General features: G+C 62.2%; 1 protein-coding gene across 1 annotated transcript in view; it reads right to left on the reverse strand.

Annotated features, from left to right (window-relative positions):
- Positions 1–6818: 6818 nt before the first annotated feature.
- LRRC27 (leucine rich repeat containing 27) overlaps positions 6819–23127 on the reverse strand; it is a 39650-nt gene continuing 23341 nt past the window's right edge. The window contains exons 6-10 of the mRNA XM_062215154.1: positions 21259–21456; positions 20645–20735; positions 15791–15909; positions 14765–14816; positions 6819–6992 (exon numbers count right to left, since the gene is read on the reverse strand). Of these exons, the coding sequence (XP_062071138.1) occupies positions 6819–6992; positions 14765–14816; positions 15791–15909; positions 20645–20735; positions 21259–21456 (634 nt within the window). The remainder of the gene's footprint in view (positions 6993–14764; positions 14817–15790; positions 15910–20644; positions 20736–21258; positions 21457–23127) is intronic.

Here is a 23127-nt window from a genome sequence, read left to right on the forward strand (position 1 = left end):
CCTGGCCGGCGCACGGCTCCCCGTGCCTCCTCCTCCCCCACCTGCTGGTCTCCGGAAGGCCGTGGGTGTCTCAAGTCCGGACTAAGATGCAGTTGTCCTAGCGCTGACCTGAGCTGGACGGCCGGGACCTGGTCCTGCCCATCAGCAAGGTCCAGCTGGCCCTGGGAAGCCCCGCCCCATGCTGCAGCCTGCTGTGGGCTGGAGGGTGCCCCCAGCAGGGCGGTGGGAGAGGAGCCTCTTCGCCAGGCCATGGTGCAGAGCCAAGCTCTGGAGCCCGCAGTGCCCGGGCACAGGCACCACGGCCGCAGCCAGGCCTTGGAAGCACCAGAGCCCTCACCGGGCTGAGCTGGGGTGCCAGCAGGCTGCTGGAGGAGGCGGCCAGGAGGGAGGAAGGCAGCCCACCCCCACCCCCACCCCCGGCCCGGTCTCTGTGCCGTCCTCCAAGGAGCCCCACGAACACTCTCACTCATGCTTCTGCAGGCCCCGGCCTACGTGGCCCGTTTTCCTGCCCCCTGGTCCCAAACTGCCAGCACCATCCCCATCCCCACCCCCAGGGTCGCTCGCCCACACTCCCTGCCTGGGCCCTTGATGGCCTCACTCACAGGCCTCGCCCTGGCGCCGACGGCTGCCCGGGCTGATGCTCACCCAGGCCTGCAGCATGCCCTGGCTCCGCCAAAGCAGGTGCTTCTGCGAGGGGGCAAAGGTGCCCGGTCAGGTGGAGGTCTCGCAGGCCGCAGCCGTGAGTCAGAGGCCATGGGACACCAGTGGAGGGGACGGGCCCTGATGTTGGGCCCAGGCTGGCTTGGGCAGGTCTCATGCTCTGCAACTGTGGGGTGGGTACAGGAGGAGGCCCTAGAGAGCGAGGGCCATTACCACGTGGTGGCACGCGGCACGGGTGCAGGGGAGAGTGGGGGTGAGCGTGGAAGGGAGTCCAGGCTTGCTCGGGGCCAGCCTCCAGCTCTCTGGTGGAGATCTGTGAGGCAGGGGCTCGGGGAGTCTAGCCGGGGGCCTGCTGCAAGTCACAGGCCTCCAGGAAGCTTCTGTTTTGTTCTCTTACAACCCGAAAGGGACAGGTGGATCTGCAAGACCGGTTGTGTCCTGTCTGACCACCTTGCAGAGCCTGGTCTGGGGCTCTCTCCCTGCCCAGCGGATCACCAGGAAGACGACAGGGCCCCAGGAGGAAACAGCTTGAGCTCGGGGCTATCTGTTCCGGAGCAGACCTCAGCTGGGGACCGCTGGAGGTGGTGCAGAGAGCTGGCCAAGAACTTGGACCCCAGGGCCAGACCACTGGGGTGCTGCTCTGCAAGCCGGGTAAGAGCGCCTGGCCTCCCCTGCAGAGTGGGAATCATGGCACTGCCTACACATAGGCTGGTGGTGCAGACTGAGGTAATATACGCGAAATACTTGGGATAGCACTCTAAGGATCCTGAGTCAGCTACCATTACCACCACCACCACCGTCACCACCTGCCATGATTGCCTGACCACCACCACCACCACCACCACCACCACCACCATCTCCACCACCATCTCCATCACCATCTCCATCACCATCTCCACCACCACCACCACCTGCCATGACTGCCGTCACCACCACCACCACCGTTACCACCTGCCATGACTGCCTGACCACCACCACCACCACCACCACCACCACCATCATCACCACCATCTCCACCACCATCTCCATCACCATCACCATCATCATCTCCACCACCACCACCACCTGCCATGACTGCCGTGACCACCACCACCACCGTTACCACCTGCCATGACTGCCTGACCACCATCACCACCGTCACCACCTGCCATGACTACCATGACCACCATCACCGCCATCACCACCACCATCACCATCACCACCACCCCACCACCACCATCTCCATCACCATCATCATCCTCTCCACCACCACCGTCACCACCTGCCATGACTGCCTGACCACCATCACCACCACCACCACCTGCCATGACTGCCTGACCACCATCACCACCACCACCACCTGCCATGACTACCATGACCACCATCACCGCCACCACTACCATCACCACCACCCCACCACCACCATCTCCATCACCATCACCATCATCATCATCCTCTCCACCACCACCGTCACCACCTGCCATGACTGCCTGACCACCATCACCACCACCATCACCATCACCACCACCCCACCACCACCATCTCCATCACCATCATCATCATCATCATCCTCTCCACCACCACCGTCACCACCTGCCATGACTACCATGACCACCATCACCACCATCACCACCACCACCACCTGCCATGACTACCATGACCACCATGACCACCACCCCACCACCACCATCTCCATCACCATCACCATCATCATCATCATCATCATCCACCACCACCGTCACCACCTGCCATGACTGCCGTGACCACCATCACCACCACCAACGCCATCACATCGGTCACCTTTTTGCTGCTACGACAAAATACCTGAACAACCCCACTTTCCGAGAACAAAGGTTTATTTAGTTCACAGTCCTGGAGGCTCATGGTCCGGGCTCAGACAGTCCCACACAGAGAGAGACAGGGAGCACACGTCTGTCTACACCTGTGTGGCCTCCTTAAAGCCACAAGGATTCAATCATGGGGCTCCACCCAACAGCGCAGCCACCTCCCAAAGGCCCTGCCTCCAACACCTGACTGCGTGGCGTGTCCAGAGGGTCAGGTGGGCCGCGGGCAGGGCGGCACCGGCCGTGCTCCCACCTGCAGCAGAGTGGAAACCTGGGGCTGGCCTCCCAGCCGGCATAGACCCCCTGGGGGCCACCCTGCAGCCCCCCCCCCCCAACCACAGGCTCCTGTGCTGGAACCTGAGTCCCTCGGCATGGGGCATGGTGACGATGGTGACGATGGTGAGTGTCAGGCCGGCTTCCTACCTGCTCTCCTAGCCTGGAAGGAAGCCAGGATGACAGCTGAGTGCTGGGGGCTGGTGCTCCCCGGACTGCAGGCTATGCAGGGCCACTGGCAGCTCTCCTCCACCATGAGTGTGCCTCCCTGGGCACCTGGGAGAATGCAGGCTTGTAACATCCAGCCCCGCCCAGGCCCGAGCCCAGGGAGGCCTTACTTCCGCACCTGCGACTCCGGCTGACAGTACCAGGGAACGGCACAAGTGCCCAGTGTCTGCCCAGCCACAGGAGGGGAGGCCAGGCGCCTCCAGAGCTATAGGCCCTGCACTGGCGGAGCATCTGTGGCCAGCGTGTGGGTCCACCCAGGGTCCCTGGGCCCCATTGCCACCCTACATGCCCAGGCCCCACTGTGGGTCTTCCTGGTGCTGGGAGGGAGCTGCAGGGGGCTCTGAGCAGCCCTGGCTGGTTCTGGCCGTGGCATTGCTGGTGCCGGACTCAGAGGAATCCAAGAACAGAGCACCAGCGAGGCCTCCCTGCTGAGGCAGAGCACGGCCCCTTCTGCTGAGCAGTTTTGTCTGCCTGGACGTTGCCTGGATGTTGCTTGAGGCGCTGGCTGGCCTGCACGGCGGCCCAGGTGTGCCCCGTGGTGCTGGGCAGCTCTGCCTGTCCACACCACGGCCGGCCTGGAGGCGCCACCTGCAGGGGAACTTGGGTTGCGAGGCTGGCGGCTCCCACAGGCAGGTCCACTCTGCTCTGGCCGCTTCTGCCGGCCACCTGGCTGTCTTGGAGGAACGTCGCTCAGGCTGTGTCCCTGGGGGCCCTGCCCCCCCCCCCCACTTCCCAAGGCAGCTGGGCTGCTGCTAAGGCAGGAGGAAGACAATACGAGGGGGCCCAGCCCGGCCCAGGTGGGCGTCTCCACAGCAGGAATTACCCAGGTGGCCATCCTGAGCAGGGCCTCTGGGGCCAGCAGAGCCAGGCAGGCGTGCTGAGGGCCAAGGAAGAGCTGGCGGTCAGAGGGGCAGGGCGTGAGGGTCCTGCTTTGGTGGTCGTGGAGAGCGAGTGTGTGGAAGCAGCCTGCAGAAGGCGACAGGCAGGCATCGCGTGCCCCATGCTGTGCCGCACCCGCTGCCACCTCAGCTGGGAGCCGCACTGGCCCGAGTCTCCTAGGAGACGCTGTCTCCTGCACCTGCTCAGCCTCTCCACAAAGCTGCCTGCGCCACGGGCTTTGATTCCACGTCCTAATCGGCCTGGTGGGGCCCAGGGCCCTTCAGCCAGCACGGGGTACGCGCTGCACTTCAGATTACCGTAAGAAACATGAACAAGATGGGCAACGAGTCCCCAGCCGGAGCCCAGCGGGTGAACATCCGATAACAAACAGGGAGTCCACGAGGTCAGGGACGCGGTAGCCCCGAGAGGCCGAGCCCCCGGCCACCCCCGCCGGAGAAGGGGACAGGGCCCTGGGAGCAGAGCTTGGGGGGCAGCGACGCACCTGCGAGCCACAGGTGTGCAAAGGCCCTCACAACCTCCACCAGAGCTCAGGACGACACACTGTCCTTAGGAGACAAAAGTCTTCCCTTGAAAGCCAAAGGTGCAACTGTAACAATGAAAGTTGAATTTTTAAAAAAGTTATTTATTTATTGGAAAGGCAGAGTTATGGGGGTGGGGGAAGGCAGGGAGAGGTCACTTCCTAAATGGCCACAACAGCCAGGGCTGGGCCAGACTGAAGCCAGGAGCCAGGGCCTCCATCCCAGTCTCCCACGTGGGTGCAGGGCCCAAACACGTGGGCCATCTTCAGCTGCCCCAGTGCATCAGCAGGGAGCTGGATAGGAAGTGGAGCAGCCGGGTCTTGAACTGGCGCCCACACGGGCTGCCGGCTCTGCAGGCGGCAGTTTAGCAGTGCTGGCCCCGAGAGCTGAATTTTTAACAACTCACAGGAGCTAGCGGACAGCGGAATCAGGCCTCCCAGCTGCACCCTAGAATTCCATCTTCAGCAGAAATAAACGGGAGTGGAATTTAGCTCCAGACAAAAATGGAGCCGACTTATTGCTGGTTTTGGGACCGGTACTGTGGTCTGCAGTGCTGGCATCCCATATGGGCTCTGGTTGGATTCCCGACTGCTCCACTTCCAATCCAGCTCCCTGCTAGTGCACCTGGGAAAGCAGCAGAGGATGGGCCAAGTGCTTGGGTCCTGCACCGATGTGGGCAACCCAGAAGAAGTTCCTGGCTCCTGGCTTCAGCCTGGCCCAGCCCCAGCCCCAGCCACTGAGGCCATCTGGGGAGTGAACCAGTGGATAGAAGACCTCTATCTGTGTCTGCCTCACTCTCTGTAATTCTTCCAAATAAATAAGTAAATCTTAAAAGGGGGGTGGGGTAGCAAATGCTAACCAAAGCAGCAGTGGGAACCCACATTAAACCAGACAAGACGTAATGAGTTCAGCAGGAAAACAGGACAACCCTCCATTTGCAGGCGTCTGCTAAGGTAGCTCTAAAATACACAGCGAGTGAACTCTGACATAACAGCGCTAATACACAAGTCCACGATCGACGCTGGAAACATTAACACAGCTCTCCCAGTAACGGATAGAACGCGCTTGAATCAGTAAGGCCGTGCAGACGTGAGTGGCACACACGTGTTGTCCCACGGCTGCAAAGCACATTCTTCTCAGGTGTGCTCGGGCCGTGGACTGTGGCCCAGCTGTCCTCTGGGTGGCCACCTGTAGGGCAGTGCAGATGCAGGCCCTCCAGCCCCGGCCAACGGCCCGACCCCAATCCACGAGAGACCCCAGCAGAAGCCGCAGCTGAGCACCCCGTAATCCCAGCCCCTCAGAGACCGCGTGAGGTTGTCCCGGCTCGGGCACACAGCAAGAGAAACCAGTCCACTTCCCAGCCTCTGCTAACACGCGGCTTACAAGTCGTCACGGTCTCTCTAAGCGCTGATTCAACTCAGAGAAAGCAGAAGGAGGGAGAGGAGTGTGAACACACACTGAGGGGGGAGTGCAGCAAACTCTGAGGATCCACGGTGGACTGAGCACAGAGAGAGGGAGCTCCCACAGGAGCAAGGTCGGGAGCGTGGGGTTGGCGCTGTGCTGGGGTTAAGCTGCGCTGGTTCGAGTCCCGGCTGCTCCACTTCTGACCCACATGCCTGCTGACATCCTGGGAGGCAGCAGTGATGGCCCAGGCGCTGCCCACATGGGAGACCCAGGAGAAGCTCCTGGCTCCTGGCTCCAGCCGGGTCCAGCCCTGGGCGCTGCAGCCATTTGCGGAGTGAACCAGCAGATGGAGGGCCTCTCTCTCTCTCTGCCCCCCCCCCCACCTCTCCCTCTCCCCCTCTCTCTGTAACTCTTTCAAATAACTAAGTAACCCTTTAAAGAAAGAATGAGACATTATTATAACCAGCAGAAAGAGGACACTACAAAGACTTCCACAAGAGTGAGCGATGAGCTGGGTGAGACAGAAACATCGACTGAAAACTGACACCGAAAGAAACCAGATTCCGCGTGTCCTAGGTCTCAGAAAGAAACCACGCCAGGTGGAGCCGAGACGCGGCGGTGCCCTCCCTGCAGGACACTCTGCCCCCCAGAACCTGGGGAGCCCCAGAGCCAGGAAGGGCCAAGGCCACGGAACACAAGGGCTGGGCGGGCAGCAGGGTGGACGGTGGCCTCCCCCACGCTGAAGCTACTGAGCGTGCAGCTCAGTCTAGGGCTGAAGGCGTTGTGGAGCCAGACGGGCCGGTGGGGACAGAAACGGGGACACAGGAAGAGGATGCGGCGTGTGTGCAGCATATCCTCCTTTTAATGCAGCTCAGACCTTTTCCAGACTCAGAAGAGAATGGATTCTTCAAAACCAACAGGCTGTCTGAGGGGTAAACCCCAAGAGTAACCCGGATTGCAACTGCCCCTCCACGGCCACACTGGGGCGGCGTCGGCACAGTCGCCATTGTCATTAGTATCCGTAACCATTTCCCGATTCTTCGTATTTCGTGTTAAAAAATATATTTTGCGGCTGGGCGGCTGGAGGGTGGAGGGAGAGGTTTCCCGAGAGGGCTGAGAGCCGGCGCTCTTTGCTCAAGGTGGACCCCAGCTTCAGCTTCATCACCTCGTCCTGCAGCTTTCTGGCCTGCGGACAGGAGGGGAGGGGCCGAGGTCAGAGCGGCTGCAGCACTGGGGCGGCGATGGGCCCAGCAGCTCCCCATGTCTCAGGCACCCGCCAGGGCTGCACTCAGCGTGGCCCCCTGTGGGGCCCCCACAGGCCCTGCCAGGCACCGGGTGCAACTGTTGGGGTCTGCCTGAGAGGCAGAGGAGCCGCCTTCCCACCCTCCCACCACGCTCACAGCAGGGGAGGGAAACAGCCCAGCCTGCTCCCCGGTCCCAGTCCCGCCTTCCCAGCCACCCCACTGGCCAAACAGGCCCCAGGCAGGATGAGGCCCTGGCAGCCACCTCTGCCCAGTGGACCCTTGCTGTGCCCACCTCCCTGTCTCCGGGTCCTCCCTGCCTCTCCCCCTCCCTCCATTCCAGCTCCCCAGGGCGGCAGCCGGGCCTCCACCCCCAGCCCAGGCAAGGCCGGGCAGCGACGGAGCTGGGGCTCCCGGGGGTAATGAGTGCTGACTCCGTGTGCCTGCTGTTGTCCATGGCACTGCCAGCCGCCTCCCTCTCCGAGCTGCTCCTTGCTGTCAGCGTTCCTATCACGCAGCCTCCCGCACGGCACTGCCTGACTGCTCCGGGCCTCAGCACGCGGCCTGGGCTCTGATCCCCGGGGCACCTGCCCTGTCCACGGGAGCCCGAGGAGGGAGAGGTCCTGAGAATGTCTGAGAATGTCTTTCTTCTGCATGACCCCGACACTGACCCGAGGGATCTGAGGGTGGCGCTGGTGGGTTGCTGGCAGCAGGGCTCCTGCGCACTGAGCCCTGCTCTGCCCTCGGACCCTCCCTCCCAGCCCCCTGCGGTCCTTGCCCGTCCGGGTCCAGGATGCCAGGGCCAGTAGGGGCCATGGTGGTCACTGGACTCAGACGCAGGTGTTGGTGGAGCTTGTGTCTCTGTTCCCTCCTGATGACTCCGCCTCTCGGGTGCCCTGCGATGCTGTTCGCTATGTCAAACCTCCTGTCTCAGCCCGAGGTGTCTTTTCAATCTCGCCTCGCTCCATTTTCCATCTCTCCTTTCCTGTCTGCTCTGCTTCCTAGGGGATTTAGATTAGAATTTGTGAGAGTCCTTTGGCCACGTTCTCGGCTCGCCTGCCAGGCTCCCGTGGCCCACGTGTGCCTTCACAACAGCTCGCGTGCACAGTGGGAGCCGCGTCTCCCGTTGTCGCCGGGGCTTTGGTTCAGCCTTGCTCCCAACAGTCCCTGGCACTCTGCTCACCTTTCTGTCGCTTTGCTGGTGCTTCTCCTCCCTGCTGGGGCCCCTCGAGGCTCCCCATGACCCTTAGGACGATGACTGGACACTGTGGGCGTCCCCACGGAGGCTGCTTAGCTGGGAGATGCCCACTTGCCCTTAGGCTGGGTCAGCTGACTCCCCCGAGAGCACTCGTCCATGTCAGCGCCCGGAGGCCACGCCCCAGGCCTTCTGCCCATGGGGTCTGCAGCCCCAGCACCCTCAGGAGGGGACCCAGGGACCTGGCTTTGTCTGGCATAGACCAGTTTTCATATCCCATGTTCTCTGGGCTCTGTGGAGGGAGCCATCTTCATCTGGCTGCATCTCCCTCGGCCCGTGTTCTCACGAGCCCACGCCAGTCTCCGCTGCTGTGCCCCAGGCCCAGAGGACCACAGCTGATAATCCAGCTGGGGACCGGGATTCTCTCACAGACCTGCGGCTCGGGGCCTGACACAGCTGCCCCAGCTCCCGCGATCACGTGTGATTCCAGCCAGAATGGCTTGGAGGACAAAGCTCAGGATGTCTGCACTTGTCTGCTCGCGCCCTGCGGCCAGACGCAGTCACGTGCTTTTGTCCGACTGCAAGGGAGGCTGGGAAATGTGGTCTTGAGGGGGTGGTCCGTGCCCAGCAGACACTGAGGACTCTCGAGGGAAAGAGCAGGGGCGAGGTCTGCTCCCGGTCCTCTGCCCCGAGGAGTTGCTGCTGGTCTTCTCCCCGCAGCGACCCCGGGGAGGACTAAGCCGTGGTCCAGGCAGGCCAGGCCGCCTGGTTCATTTCCGACGCTCCCGTCCATCCGCCTGGACTCTCTTCGGCTCTCTCTGCTGCTCCATCCACTCCAGCCCTGCAATCTACTGGCAGCTCCCGGCCAAGGGGCCACCGCCAGCCCCTCCGCTTGCTGTCCAGCTTCTCCCAGTGGCTGTGTCGCGTGGGGCCGAGAACGCCGCTGCCTCTGAGGCTGCTGGGAGCCTGCACCTCTCTCTCTCCCTTGGCCGTGCAAGCTGTGCGCCACCCACCGCGTGCTCGCCTCGGGCCGCAGCAGGCCAGCCTGCCGAGGGGGCAGTGCTGCTCCACGCGTGCAGGTGCTGCTGCCCTGCCCAGCACAGGACAGTCAGCTCCGGTTGCTGGAGGCCGAAGGAGGGACTCTCTCCACAAGGGGCCGGGGACACTTCCTGCAGGCAGGCCGGGACTGCACACACAGGTTCACGACCGCGCCCGGAGAACATGGCACTTTCCTTCCTGTGAGTGGACCTGGTGGACACTAAGTGGGCAGCTTAGGAAGTGGTGGTCGTCTGAGATGCACTGGGCTCAGGAAACTCAGGTCCTTGGAGAAAACGTTCTCATTTCAGAAAAATGCCGTAAGAGCTGCTCTTCTAAGGAAGCCACAGGCAGCACTGCCACGCCGGCCGCCCCGTTCAGGGAGCCCCAGACCCCACCTGGCAGCCAGGCCCCCGAGGAGGAGCCGGGCGCCAGCCACCGCCTGCACACCACAGCCATTGTGGGCACAGAGGAAGGGGCAGGGGCGTGAAGCAGCCACGTCCATCCGGTCACAGCATGAGAATCTTCCGGGCATGACGGAGGCGGGCCGGCAGCTGGAGCGCTGAGGCCAGCCAGGGCTGTGGTCAGAGCAGCCGGGCACTCGTCCCCAGCTCCGCCTCTACATCCAGCACTGACTCTGAGCCGGGCCTGGCACAGCCCAGTGGCGCTGGCTGGAGCTGCATGTGGAGTTTGCAAACCGCACACAACACAGAGGTGCGGATCCGAGCACGGAGCAAACGCCGGGTGGCCCGGCCCTGGAGGCCATCCTCACTCCCTGGGTCCTGGCCTACTGACCCGTGGGACGAGACAGCACCACCCCCTCCTGAGGCACTAGAGGAGCCGACAGAGAGGCCTCTGGGCTGGGACCGGTGCTGGCACTGCCCGTGTGGTCCTTTCGGTCACTCTCTTTTGGGAAGGGGACACGAGAGAACACAGAGCCCAAGTCCAGCTCTGAGACGCAGACTTTGTGGTTGACAACAGCGTCCCCTGTGGACGCCCATATCACATCCTCACCAGCATCCAGTGCCCAGAGCAGGGGGCTCCGGGGGTGGGGGCAATCTGTGGTTTACAGAGAAACCACAGTGGGCACCAGTGTCCTGGGGGCCTCCCTGCCCTCGCTGCCTCTGTGCTCTGCTGCCTCACCCTCTTCTCCAGACCCTGCAAACATGGTGGCCACTGCTTCGCAATTTTCCAGAAGGTGCTGTGGTCGGGGTCTCACAGCCTCTTCAGACGGGCTGATTCCATCTGGTGACACGCAGCTCTGCATGTCTGCGTGGCTCCTTTAAGATTTATTTATTTGAAAAGCAGAGAGAGAGAGAGAGAGAGAGAGATCTGCTGGTTCACTCTTAATGGTCACATGAGCTGGGGCTGAGCCAGGTTGAAGGCAGGAGCCAGGAACTCCATCCAGGTCTCCCACGTGGGCAGTAGGAACTCAAGTACTTGAGCCCCATCGCTGCTTCCAGGGCAGAGAGCTGGACCAGAAGCAGAGCCACTGGGGGGTCGGCCAAGAGGGAGTGCAGCCCGCCGTGCCCTCACCGTTGATGCTGTCGTGTTCATTTTCATCTACTTATTTGAACAACAAAGAGAAGGAGACAGAGATCTCTCCCAAAGCTGGTTCACCCTCCAGATGCCCACAGCAGGCAGGGCTGGGCCAGGCCAAAGCCTGGGGCCAGGAGCTCCATGTAGGCAGGGAACCGAGTACCAGCGACACCACCAGCTCCAGTCAGGGTGCAGATTGACAATGGCTCGACGGCACCTTTCCCTGCGCTTGTCCGCTCGCCCCCGAAGGGCATCTTGCCGGCTTCTACCCTCTGATGCCTATGAACAATGCCGAGAGAAACCCTGTGTGCTGTGTGGGAAGACCCACGGCGTGGCTGCTGGATCTGTGAGACAGGACGTTCAGCTCAGTCAGGAGCCGCCTTGGTCCTCCGGAGCGGCTGAGCCGCGTCACAACTGCAGCAGGGGACGGGCGCTCCGGCGTGGTGGCCAGGGAGCGCGAGGCCGCGGCTGCTCCGCTGAGCTGCTGAGTCCTCTGGGCTGAGATCCGCTCACGTCGTTGGCCTGTTTGTCAGTCAGCCATTCATGTTCTCATGGTTGTTTAAGACTTCTTTGTGTGTCTTAGAGAACAGTCCGTTGCCAGGTAAGGGTTTTGCAAACACTGTTCCCAGTCTGTGACTTACTTTCCCATCCCTTTCAATCACTTTCACAGAGCAGACATTTCTAATTTTTTTTTTTAAAGATTTATTTATGCTGGCGCCGTGGCTTAACAGGTTAATCCTCCACCTTGCGGCGCCGGCACACCGGGTTCTAATCCCGGTTGGGGCGCCAGATTCTATCCCGGTTGCCCCTCTTCCAGGCCAGCTCTCTGCTATGGCCCGGGAAGGCAGTGGAGGATGGCCCAAGTCCTTGGGCCCTGCACCCCATGGGAGACCAGGAGAAGCACCTGGCTCCTGGCTTCGGATCAGCGAGATGCGCCGGCCACAGCGGCCATTGGAGGGTGAACCAACGGCAAAAAGGAAGACCTTTCTCTCTGTCTCTCTCTCTCTCTATCCACTCTGCCTCTCAAAAAAAAAAAAAAAGATTTATTTATCTATTTGAGAGGTGGAGTTACAGAGAGAAAGAGAAGGAGAGACAGAGAGAAAGGTCTCCCATTCCCTGGTTCACTCCCCAGATGGCTGCAATGGCTGGAGCTGGGCCAATCAGCAGCTCGAAGCCAGGAGCTTCATCCGGGTCTCCCATGTGAGTGCAGGGCCCAAGCACTTGGGCCATTTTCCACTGCTTTCCCAGGCCATTAGCTGGATCGAGGTGTAGCAGCTGGGACTCAAACCAGCGTCCACACGGGATGCTGGTGCCAAAGGTAAAGGCTTAGCCTACTGAGCCACAGCACTGCCCACGGAAGTTTCTAATTGTAATGAAGCTCCACCCTCCAGTTCTTCCTGCTATGAACCGTGCTTTAGTGTTAGACCTGGGGCTCCGGCCAAACCCCAGGCTGCCGGGTTCTGTCCTGTGTTACCTCCTGGGAGCCATAACCTCGCATTTTAAATTTAGGTCTCTCTTGAGTTTTGAGTGAGTTTTTGTGCGCATGCTAGGTCCGAGGCTGAAGTATAAACTGTTGCTTTTTGCAGTTACTCCAGCACCATTTGTTGACCGAGGGTACTCTCCACAGACGCCCGTGCCTCCGTGAACGCGCCCTGGGGCAGGGTGGTCCGCTCTGGGTCTCTAGCCAGTATCCAGTGTCTGTTCTTTGGCCACGCCACGCTGTCTCCTCTGCAGTAGGGACCGGGGGTGGGAGGATCACCCGTGGCTCTCTCCTTCCCCTTCAACGTGGGCTGGGCATCCTGTGTCTCCTATGTCTGCACACAGACTTTAGAAACCACGGTGAACAGCCACGGACTAGCCGGGATTTTGACTGGGTTTCTGTTGAACCTAAGGATCGCATTGCAAAGGTCTTCAATCTCAACAGTGCTGAGCCTTCAGACCCACGGATACGGAGTATTCATCCATTATTTAGCTCTTCTTCAATCTCTTCACTAGAGCTTCAAAAAGTTTCCTGTTACGGACAATTTGTAACCTTTTGTTAGACTGACGCCTCGCACCACTTTATTTTTTGGTGCTAAGTCTTTAATCTCAAATCCCACTTATTAACAGGTGCTGGACGTCTTGTGTCCTAAGTCCTTTCCATAGTCACTTCCTGGTTCCAGGAACTTCTGGGTCGATGACTCGGGGTTTTCCACACAGGACGTGATCCGGGAGCACAGCGTGTCTCCTTCCGTCCCAGCCCAAGCGGCTTTTCTCTCCTTGTCTTGCTCACTGCGGGAGCTGACGTCCGGCGTGAGGGGCCAGGTTCTTGCCGCTGTTCCACCAGCAGCTGTAGCTTTTTCGTAAATGTTCTTGATCAAGCTGACGAAGTTTCCCCGTATTCCCGGTTTCTGTTTTTATTATGACAGGTGTCCCGTTTTGCCTTCTGTGCATCTTCTGACAGCCAGGCGATGTTGCTCCTCCAGCCTGCTGGTGTGACGGATCCCATTGGCTGATTTTTGAATCGTGAGCCAGCCTTGCAAACCCTGAAGAGACCCCACGTGGTTCTGGTGTGTAATTTTTATAGACTGCTGCACGCGACTGTTGAGGATTTCTGTGTCTGTATTCACGAGAGAAGATCTTTCTGGTGACGTCTTCATGTGGCTTTGGTGTCAGGGCAGTCCCGGCCTCACAGGGCGGTCAGGAAGTGTCCCCTCCGTGTCTGTCACCTGGAGACCCTGCAGGGAACCTGCGCGGCGCCTTCCTGAAGCAGAGCTCACCCGCGAGCCCACCTCGCCGGTGCTTTCTGCTTGTTTTTGGGTTAATTATAGATTCAGTTCTGGAGTGAATACAGGCACACCCAGACGATCTATTTTTCCTTGAGGGAGTTTTGTTAGATGTTGTCTTTCAAAGAACTCACTCATTTCAGCAAAGTGATCAGATCTGTGGGCACAGAGCTGTTCACGATTCCAGATGGGCTTCTGAGCCCAGTCTGAAGCCCTGGGGGGACACGGGTGCTCTGAAGCCCCATCCACAGGACAAGGCCACACCCACAGCAATGCAGTCAGACAGCACACAGGCTCAGGTGAGGGCCCATACAAATTCTCTGGGGAGGAGAGCCTGGGAAGAGGGACAAATCAGCCTGGGTGAGGGTCTCCGTGGAGGGCCCCCACCCACCTTCCTCGCTCTCTCTCCCACCCGCCCCAGGCTCCCGGAGAGGAGAAGCTGGGATGGAGCCCATGAGAGGCTGGGAGGGAGAGCAGGGAGCTCCTGCCCCGTGATGGTGCTGCTTGCTCTGGGGGCAGCCTGGACACAGCCAGAGACAAGGTCGGGGCGCACTCGAGCGCAGAGGTCCTGGGCGGACAGGAAATGTTTCCGAGGCTGGGACAAGGGCGGGGACAGAGGTTTCCAGGTGTTTGTGAAGGAGGGCAGCTGCTGCCTTCACCCACGGCCCCGCGGGCCATACTCCAGCAGGGCGGGGCCCGGCAGGGCCTCTCTCAGCTCTGCACCGTTTGCACAGTCTGCGGCATCGCCAGGCAGAAGCAGGCACTAAGCAGATTTGTGGAAGGGACAGACGCCGGCAGGAGATGGTAGCCATGCAGAGCAGCCCCCCAACAGCAGCACCTGGGCCCCCAGGCACATCGCCCTCACGTGCTGGCCGGGGCCCTACAGACTCGGGGTGCACTGGTCCTTGTTCCCCATCCCCAGCTGCCGCGCTTACCCTCAGACAGGGCTGGGGAGCCAGGGTGCTGTCAGCTGAGGGCTCCCACCTCTTACCACCTGAGCGCCCCGGCACGGCACACGGTGCTCAAGCTCCCACAGCTTTTGAGACCACATGCCCCGAGACGGTGAGCGCGTCCCCTGTGGGGTATAGCAGGTGGCATCTCCTGAGTGCCCAAGCCCCGGCCCCCTCCTCTCCATCGGCGTGGTCCCGCCCCGCCCCGCCCCGCCCCACCCCCGCTCACGCACCTGCTGGGTGTGCTGCTTTATCCTCTCTTCCAGATTCATCCCTCGGGAGGTGCTGCGCAGGGAAATGATGTCATAATGATGTCACACGCCACGTCCCCGCCTGTCCCCTCCCCCACCCCTTCCTCGGTACTTTAGAAGCCATTGACCCCCTGCACTTTAAAGTCCTCAAGTTCAGCTCCAAGGCGGCACCGTGGGGCCCCGAGCATGGTGCCCCGTGAGGGAGAACGCGTGTCTTGTTTGCACACAGCACACATGGTTTCGCCCGACCCCAACAGTCTGGAAACTGTGCTACCCGAGGCTGGCACACGTGCTGCCTGCGAGCACTGGGGCTGCGGCTGACGCCAGATGGCAGAGGCCGGGGGCACAGTCCACCGCGGTGCAGCCCGGGTGTGGGGCCACCTCGGGCGCCAGCTACACGCTCCCCCTCAGACTCCCAGAAATCGCCCAGCCCAGCAGCAGGGTTTGTCCTGGTTCTGTCTGCGTGACACAACCCTGCAGAACAAGACCAGAGTCAGGGTACCGGTGCTGCCTCGGCTCTCAGCCTGGCTCTTGGTTGTGCCTGGGCGACAGTGGCCGCTTTGGTCGGCCAACGACAGTAGGATGCAGGAGATTCGGATGCTGCCGGCTTGAACCTAAACTGTTCTCACACGACTGGAACTCAATCCAACCCGCAGGGCCTCGTGAATTCCCCAGAATGTTCCAGGCCTCAGCAGGACCACGGGAACAGAACGTGGCATTGGCTGTGTGACCCCGCACCATGGCACCACAGCACCACAGTAACCCTTCTGCAGGCTCTCAAATTGCATGGGGCTCCGGGGCCATTAATAGAGGGGGTGCGCAGGCCGGGCAGCTGGGCCACGGCCGCCCACAGTGGGCCTGAGTGGGGGGTGGCCAGGGAGGAGGGGCTGACCCCTTGACCACCCTGTGCTTCCCCGGCACACCCGGGAGGTGCCCAGAGGAGCAAGGTGGAGCGCCGGTGGTGGCCGACAGAGCCCAGAGGAGCCAACCTCAACCCCCGTCACCAACCTGGAGTCTCCGGTGGCTTGCAATGATTTCTCTTTGCCTTGTCTCATTTTCCCGAATGGATTCAGGGTCATTTTCCTATGATCGGTTACATCTGTGGCAAAGGGCATCTTTGATGGGACCTAGGAAAACACAAGTTGTTTTTAGGAAACCAAGAACTTACTCCTTTGCACACAGAATGTGCGTGCCCGGTGCGTCAGCCTGGCCAGGGGGTGTTCCTCACACACTGGCCACCACCCTGGGGCCTTGGCTCCCTCTGGCTCCCACCTCTGGTCTTGGTTTGGACGGGCGGAGGGAAAGGGGCAGAGCCAGGGGCCCGGGGCTCAGAGCTGCTGCCGTCCACGGAGACAGTGAGGCCAAGCACAGCATGCAATGCGGACCCGGCCCCTCACACACGGACAGCGAGAGCACCGCCTAAACCAGGCCAAGACCTCCACAAAGATGTGACTGTAATTTAATGACCGCGTTTCACACTAGCACATCCGTGCCGAGACAACAAAGTGAGAAAACAGGAGGGGCCTCGCAGTCAGAAAACCTGTCCACGACGCCCACTGGCCCTGGATCCGTGGCATGATTAACCGGCACAAAGTGGAAGCGCACACGGAGGGTGTCTGTGCGTCTTCGGGCGAGCACCACCGCGGTGTCGAGGGAAGCCAGTCCCCGCCTCCCTAACAACGCCGGAGCCACTGCTGACTGATTTCTCATGGATCCCGGGCACCCTCGGGCCACAACAGGTCTACACCGCCGGCTGCATTTCAACCCCCCGTTACAGGTGCTCCTGTAACCCTTCACACCAGGCCTGTGAGTCAGGCGGACGTCACAGATGTCCCTGGTGAGGCAGGCACCAGGAGGGGCAGATGTCCGGGAGGGGACTGGGGCACCGGCAGGGGAAGGCACTGGAGACAGGCGCCCCGCAGAGCCACTGTCACTCGGGAGAGCCCACGGGGCTCCGGGCCCACGGAGGAGACACAGGCGCCCCGCAGAGCCACTGTCACTCGGGAGAACCCACAGAGCACCTTGCTCATAGGTGGCGGGTGCCCCTGGACTCGGTCCTGTGTGGCTCCTCCACCCTCACTGTCTCTAGACAGCTGTGCCACCAGCGCCTTTCTGGTCACGGTGTGGGGCCGTGCCTGATCCCTTCCCTGGCGGCCCCTACCCTGCGACCCCATCCCTGCTCAGGGGTCACGTGGACACCTGCTTGCACCCTTTGCTCCTTGCCGTCTCTGGCCCCCACACCCCGGAGCGGGTGTGGGCCCCTGGTTCCGGGTCAGTCCCTCGCCGTGACCTGCGTGTGCCGTGCGCCCAGCTGTCCTTGCTCTGCTCCCTGTGTCCCTGGGGCTCCCAACTCCTGCAGCACCAGCCAGGGACCAAGGTTGCTCGCTGCTGCCCCCAGTGGCTGAATCTGGGACAGACGGACTCCCTTGGACCTCTGACCAGAGCTGTTGGCCCGTGTGTGTGTGTGTGTGTGTGTGTCAGTGCACACTAGCACTGACACATGTACATGCTTATGCATGCGTGCACGTGAGCTGTGTACACACCTGTGTGTGTGTGTGTGTATTGAGGGTTGTCAGGAATCCCAGGATGACTCCAACAGTGTGGCACTGGGAGGTGGGGAGGCAGGCGGGGTGACCTCCTTCCAGGCTCCTCCTGCAGCCAATCTACCTGCTATTATCTGCCGCTCTTCCTCTAAGTGGATTAGGCTGAGAGCCGCCTGTGTGCCGTATCGGTTTAACCCCTGCCACGCTGGACACTGCGAAGGCACTCAACAATCAGGGAAGAAGATGTGTGGGAGGGGCAGAAGACCCCCAAACTTTTCCCTGTAAACCCCCCCACACAACAGACTCCAATCTGTTTGCTGAGAGCTGGTGCAAACGCAGGATTCTCCTCATGAATTAATCCAACAGGAAGAAAACCAAAAACGCAAAACCTAGTAGGTCGCTTTCCCTTATGAAAGTCAAACATTTAATTTTAATCCTTAAAAACATAGGCCAGCGCCGCAACTCAATAGGCTAGTCCTCTGCCTGCGGCGCCGGCATCCCAGGTTCTAGTCCCGTTCGGGGCACCGGATTCTGTCCCGGTTGCCCCTCTTCCAGGCCAGCTCTCTGCTGTGGCCCGGGAAGGCAGTGGAGGATGGCCCAAGTGCTTGGGCCCTGCACCCGCGTGGGAGACCAGGAGAAGCACCTGGCTCCTGGCTTCGGATCAGCGCGGTGCGCCAGCCGCAGCGGCCATTGGAGGGTGAACCAATGGCAAAGGAAGACCTTTCTCTCTGTCTCTCTCTCTCTCTCTCACTGTCCACTCTGCCTGTCAAAAAATAAAACAAAAAACAAAACATTAGCAGTGTGTATCTGGAAAGACGCCCACTTGGCCACATCTGATCACAAAACGCGGAGCAGGAATCACGGATCCCCAGTTCTGTCTGCTCCAGAACCGGTCCTACTCGCGGAACACACACCCCTGTGATGAAGGTAACTGCAGTGCACGCGAGGTGTGAGCGTGGGCTCCCGCCACGGTCCACACGCTGAGCAGCAGAGACGCCACGGGTCTAGAGGTCAGAACTTGGAGGCCGCGGGTGCCGCAGCTCGCCCAGGGCTCCACGGGAAGCAGGGGTGGAGTCAGGGCCTGTGGGTCCTGTCCGTCTGTCCTGCAGCTGCTCCGGCGCTCAGATGGACCTGAGGGCCACCTGGTTGGCTGAAGCCTGCCGCAGTCCTGTGACTCCCCAGGCCAGGGCCGTGCATGGGGCCAGGGCCGTGCATGGGGCCAGGGCGCCCCCTCCTGTCCTCTCGCCCTACTGCAGGGAGCGGGCGTGGACAGCACCCCCCTCCCCCCTCCCCGGCTGCTCCCCTCAGCTCACAGCAGGGAGCCACTTTCTGTCATAGTATTTCCCCATCACTGACTCTGACCACAGTATTTTGGGCCCCACGAGGTGTTTTCCCGGGTCTGAGTGTGGTCCAGGCCTCATGGCTTCCACACGCCCCGCTGCTGCTGCCTGGCCCCTGTGGCCCCTCAACTCCCACACGTGGGCAGAGGCCAGGCCCTCAGTGCTCACTGACTGTACTCGCGCATGGTCCATGAATCTAGAAAACGCAGGGATGGCGCGCAGGGGTGAGGAGCACGCGCCCCTCCCCCAGGCCGCCAGCATGGTACACGGTTTTGGAGGCCGGCAGTTTTGGGGTGCTGTTCTGCGGCTTGTGTGGTCCTAAGTTTAGGTCATTTCTGCTCATGTCAGCAGGCATTGGGTCTGCGGCCACGTGGGTGCCCGCGGCTTAGGGCTAATCATTTATTTGGCCTTTTCCATCTCTCGACAGATGGGCTCAGAGTTCTGTCTGTTTGCTGTGACAATTCTCTGAGAGTGTCCTTAAGATCGCCCGATCGTGCGAGCTTTTGCTCCTGAATGCGTTGAAACTTTCTTGGATTTTTAAGTATCTGGGGAGAAGCGGAGGGGAGGTGACAGCAAAAGGAGCCTGGCCCATCGGAGGGCGCCCAGGGAGCAGCGACCAGCGCCGTCGGGGAGACTAGAAGGTAGGCCACCCCGTTTCCACACCCAAAGACAGCGAAAGCTCAAAGCTCCGGGGTCCAGAGCACCTGGGAGAGGACGAGGTGTGCGACCACATCTCCAGGGGATGGTTCCTCTCCTAAGAGGCACATGTGGCACGAACAAGCAGAACCAAGTCCCCGGGCTCGGCCATCCCAGGACGGGGCCGCACGCCCCCTCCTTCAGCCCGGGGCCCCACCTGGGCCACTCCTATCCCAGGCTCCGCCCCGAGGCACGGACTGGGCACCGGGGAAGAGCAAGTGCAGGACAGAGCCCAGTGGGCAGGGCCGAGGCCGGTGCAGAGCGGACACCAGGCGTGCAGGGTGCAGGGGCCAGACGCTGCTGTGGAGGTGTCCTGGGTGCAGGAGGCGAGAGACAAAGCCAGCCGGAGAGACGGTCCCCACAGGGCAGACACAGAGCTCCGGAGGACCGGTGGGGCAGGCTGGCAGAGGCCGACCGTAATCGGTTCCCACCACGGCACCCTGTGAGGTGTAGCGAGTGCGGGAAGCTGGGTGGGGCCACATCAATGCTCTGGACTCCCGCGCTGTCCAAGTGGCCTCGCCCTCGGGCCAGCGTTCAGCACGCCTGTGGGAGGCAGGGGCACACGCAGGACATCTCTTAAAGGGAGGAGATGGACACCTGTGGCCGCAGTGGACAGCACGCACGCCTGTGCTCTCAGGGCCGGGCCGACCGGGCACGCGTGGTGTAGGGGCAGCCTGCCTCGTGCCTGCACCCTTACCCGCCCCGCCCTGCAGCCCTCGTCCTGTGCCTGGCTGCACTAAAACCCCCAAACGGCTCAGCGGGAACAGGAAGGGGGCTGCTCTCAGGTGCCCCGGGCCACACAGCTGAGCGCGCAGCTCCTTGGCTTCTGGGGTGACAGCCCCCCGGGGGGGCAGGGGAGGGCGTGCAGAGCCAGGGAGATGCGTGGGCACACCTCCCCCTGCTCAGCGGGTTTTCTATTTCAGTCTGTTCACCTCGATGCCCTTTCTCTCCTCCCACCTTCAGAACCTGGCTCCTAAGACAGAAATCCAAACAGGGGCCGAGGGCGGCACTACAGGCTGAGGCTGGTGCTGCCTGGCCTCCCCCTGCCTGGCAGTAGACAGCTGATCTGCTCCAGCTCCAGCCCCAGCCCCAGCCCACCCGGTCAGCAGCTCTCAGTCCTCCACTGGTGCACTGGCCATGCGTGGCGCCCACCTGTTCCGCAGGGTTGCCCCGGGCCAGGCGTGCAAGCACCACTCAGGTGCTCAAGCATGGCTAGTGACCCCCGGCCCTGGTGCCTGCCTCCCCCCTCCAGATGGCCCCGGCACCCTCCCCCCACATCATACCAGGTTCCTCTGTGGGGACAGCAGCTGGCTGAGCCGGTCCCTGGCCAGCACCTGGGCCCGCGCCCTCCACTCCTGCAGCACTTTCTTGTCTCTGGGGAGAACAGGGGGCATCAGGGTCACATGGTCAGAGCAGCTCCAAGCACAGCTCACCAGCAGCCCAGCACAGGGGACAGCCCGTGGTCAGGGCAGACACTGCTGACAGGCCCGAGGGGCTTGGACAGTGAGTGACACCATGGTCCCATGGGCGTGGCCTCGGCTGGTGTGGCCAGCGACACGAGAGTGGACACTACCGATGACCACATTCTTTCTAAATCATACTCCTTAGATACACCTGCAGGTCAAGTGATGGCCAGGCCAGGAGGAAGGGTTAAGGACGAACAGATCGTCAGAGCAGATGAGACTGAGGGCAGGTGTGAGCAGGCCAGGCCGGAGACCGGCAGAGGCCCCACAGGGAGGTGGCCTCGGGGGCTATGGGGCAGGAGAGCCCAGGCCAGCTGGCTCGCCGATGCCGGAGAAGCAGATCCTGCCGGCAGCAGCAGGCAAGGGTGTCACTGGGGCCGCTGGCCGAGACCCCTGGCCGAGACCCCTGGCCGAGGCCGCTGGCCGACACCTACCGCCTGCACTGCTGCTCCAGCAGTGCCTGCCTGTCCCGCAGCTCTCTGAGGGCCAAGGCTCGGCTCTCCTCACGCCGCCTGCCCGCCGCCTCCGCCGGGTGGGATGAGGAAGACGGGAGGCTGGGGAGCAGCCCCGGGAAGGAGGGCGCCTTCCTCCGCACGTCACACAGTGCTTTCGGCTGGGTGCTCGCAGGGCCTCTGGGGGGACAAAACGCGAGACCGGCGCTTATGGCCGCACGGCAGCGGGGATCGGCCGCACAGGGCAGCGGCCTCAGGGGCACGCCCTCGGCCACCCAGCGTCCACCCGCACCAACTCCAGAAAATGCAGTGGGCGGGGGGACTGTGGACACCGCGCCCCAGGCGGCACCGCGAGCGCCAGCTGCTGTCTCAGAAAAACCACTCCCTGGGGTCCCCGCTCAGCAGCAGCTGCAGCTCCGACAGCGGCCCCCAAGCAGGCCCGGGCCCTGTGGGCGCTGTGGGCCCCCAAGCAGGCCCGGGCCCTGTGGGCGCTGTGGGTCCCCAAGCAGGCCCGGGCCCTGTGGGCGCTGTGGGCCCCAAAGCAAGCCCGGGCCCTGTGGGCGCTGTGGGCCCCCAAGCAGGCCCGGGCCCCTGTGGGTGCTGTGGGCCCCCAAGCAGGCCCGGGCCCTGTGGGCGCTGTGGGCCCCCAAGCAGGCCCGGGCCCTGTGGGCGCTGTGGGCCCCAAAGCAAGCCTGGGCGCCTGTGGGCCCCTGTGGGTGCCTGTGCCGCCATCCCGGCCGTCCTGGTTGAGGCAGAGCGGACCGCAGGGAGGACGGCCTGGCCAGCAGCTCCGGTGGGCTCGCCGCAGGGCTTTGGCGGGTCAGAAATCTCTTGGCAGGGGGGTTGTGGACAGGGACATGAAGGATGCATGAAGGATGGCTTCTGTCACACACACAGGTGGCGTCAGCTACCCAGAGGGAAGGGAGCAAGGCTCCCAGGAAGGCGCGGGCTGGCCAGGCCACAGTGGGTCTCCCAGGGCTGGGGGCACAACCCACTGTCCCCTCTCTGAAAACAGCTGTTGATGCCCAGGCGGAAGTGGCAACTCCGAGCTACGTGAGCCACGAGAGCCGGCCACGGGCAGGAAAGACAAGGTGTTCTCAGCACGACCGTGCCACGCACGAGCAGCTGGAGCTGCCGTCCCCTCTGAAATGAAACCAGGCCCAGCCCACTCTGCAGCCTCAAAGTCTCAGAGCAGCCGCACTGGCGGGAGGTCACACCCTGGGGGCCCTGTCCAGGCGGCTGTGGCCCCCCCTCCAGGTCTGCACACCGCTGGCAGAGCAGGGACGGCAGAGGCAGCTCCAGTTCTCCGGAGACAGCGTCAGAGCGCTGAGCCGGGGGGAGGAGCCGGCCAGCCGCCCTGGGTGAGAATCCCCCACAGGGACACCCATCACGCGAGCGCCACGTCCGACGTGCTCAGATGGCTCGCCCCCTGCTCCAGCGCAGCGCGGGGCTCAGTGGTCCCCCTTTCCGTGAGGTGCTTTGACGCCCGCGCTCCTGACCCACGCCAGCCTGTGGCGTCGGACACACCCTCGAGAGCCGACTGCGTCCCCAGGGATGAGAGTGTGTGAGGTGTACTCACAGGGGTTATGAGGTCACAGAGACCCCGTGCACACGCACACCACACCATCACATACACACACTAAATACCAGCACCACACATGCATGCACACACCACACACCAGTGGCCAAGGACACTTTCCTGAGAGCGCGCGCTGCGGCGCTGCCAAGCCCATGCTCCTCTGCGCTCTGCGCAGCAGCGGCGAGCGGCTGGGGAGGGGCCCCGGGGGCCGCAAGCTCCTCCCTCACAACTCGAGCGGAGCGGTCACGTCTGTCCAGCAGGCACGGGGAGGA

The sequence above is a fragment of the Lepus europaeus genome, chromosome 17, assembly GCF_033115175.1.
Source record: "Lepus europaeus isolate LE1 chromosome 17, mLepTim1.pri, whole genome shotgun sequence".
NCBI lineage: Eukaryota > Metazoa > Chordata > Mammalia > Lagomorpha > Leporidae > Lepus > Lepus europaeus.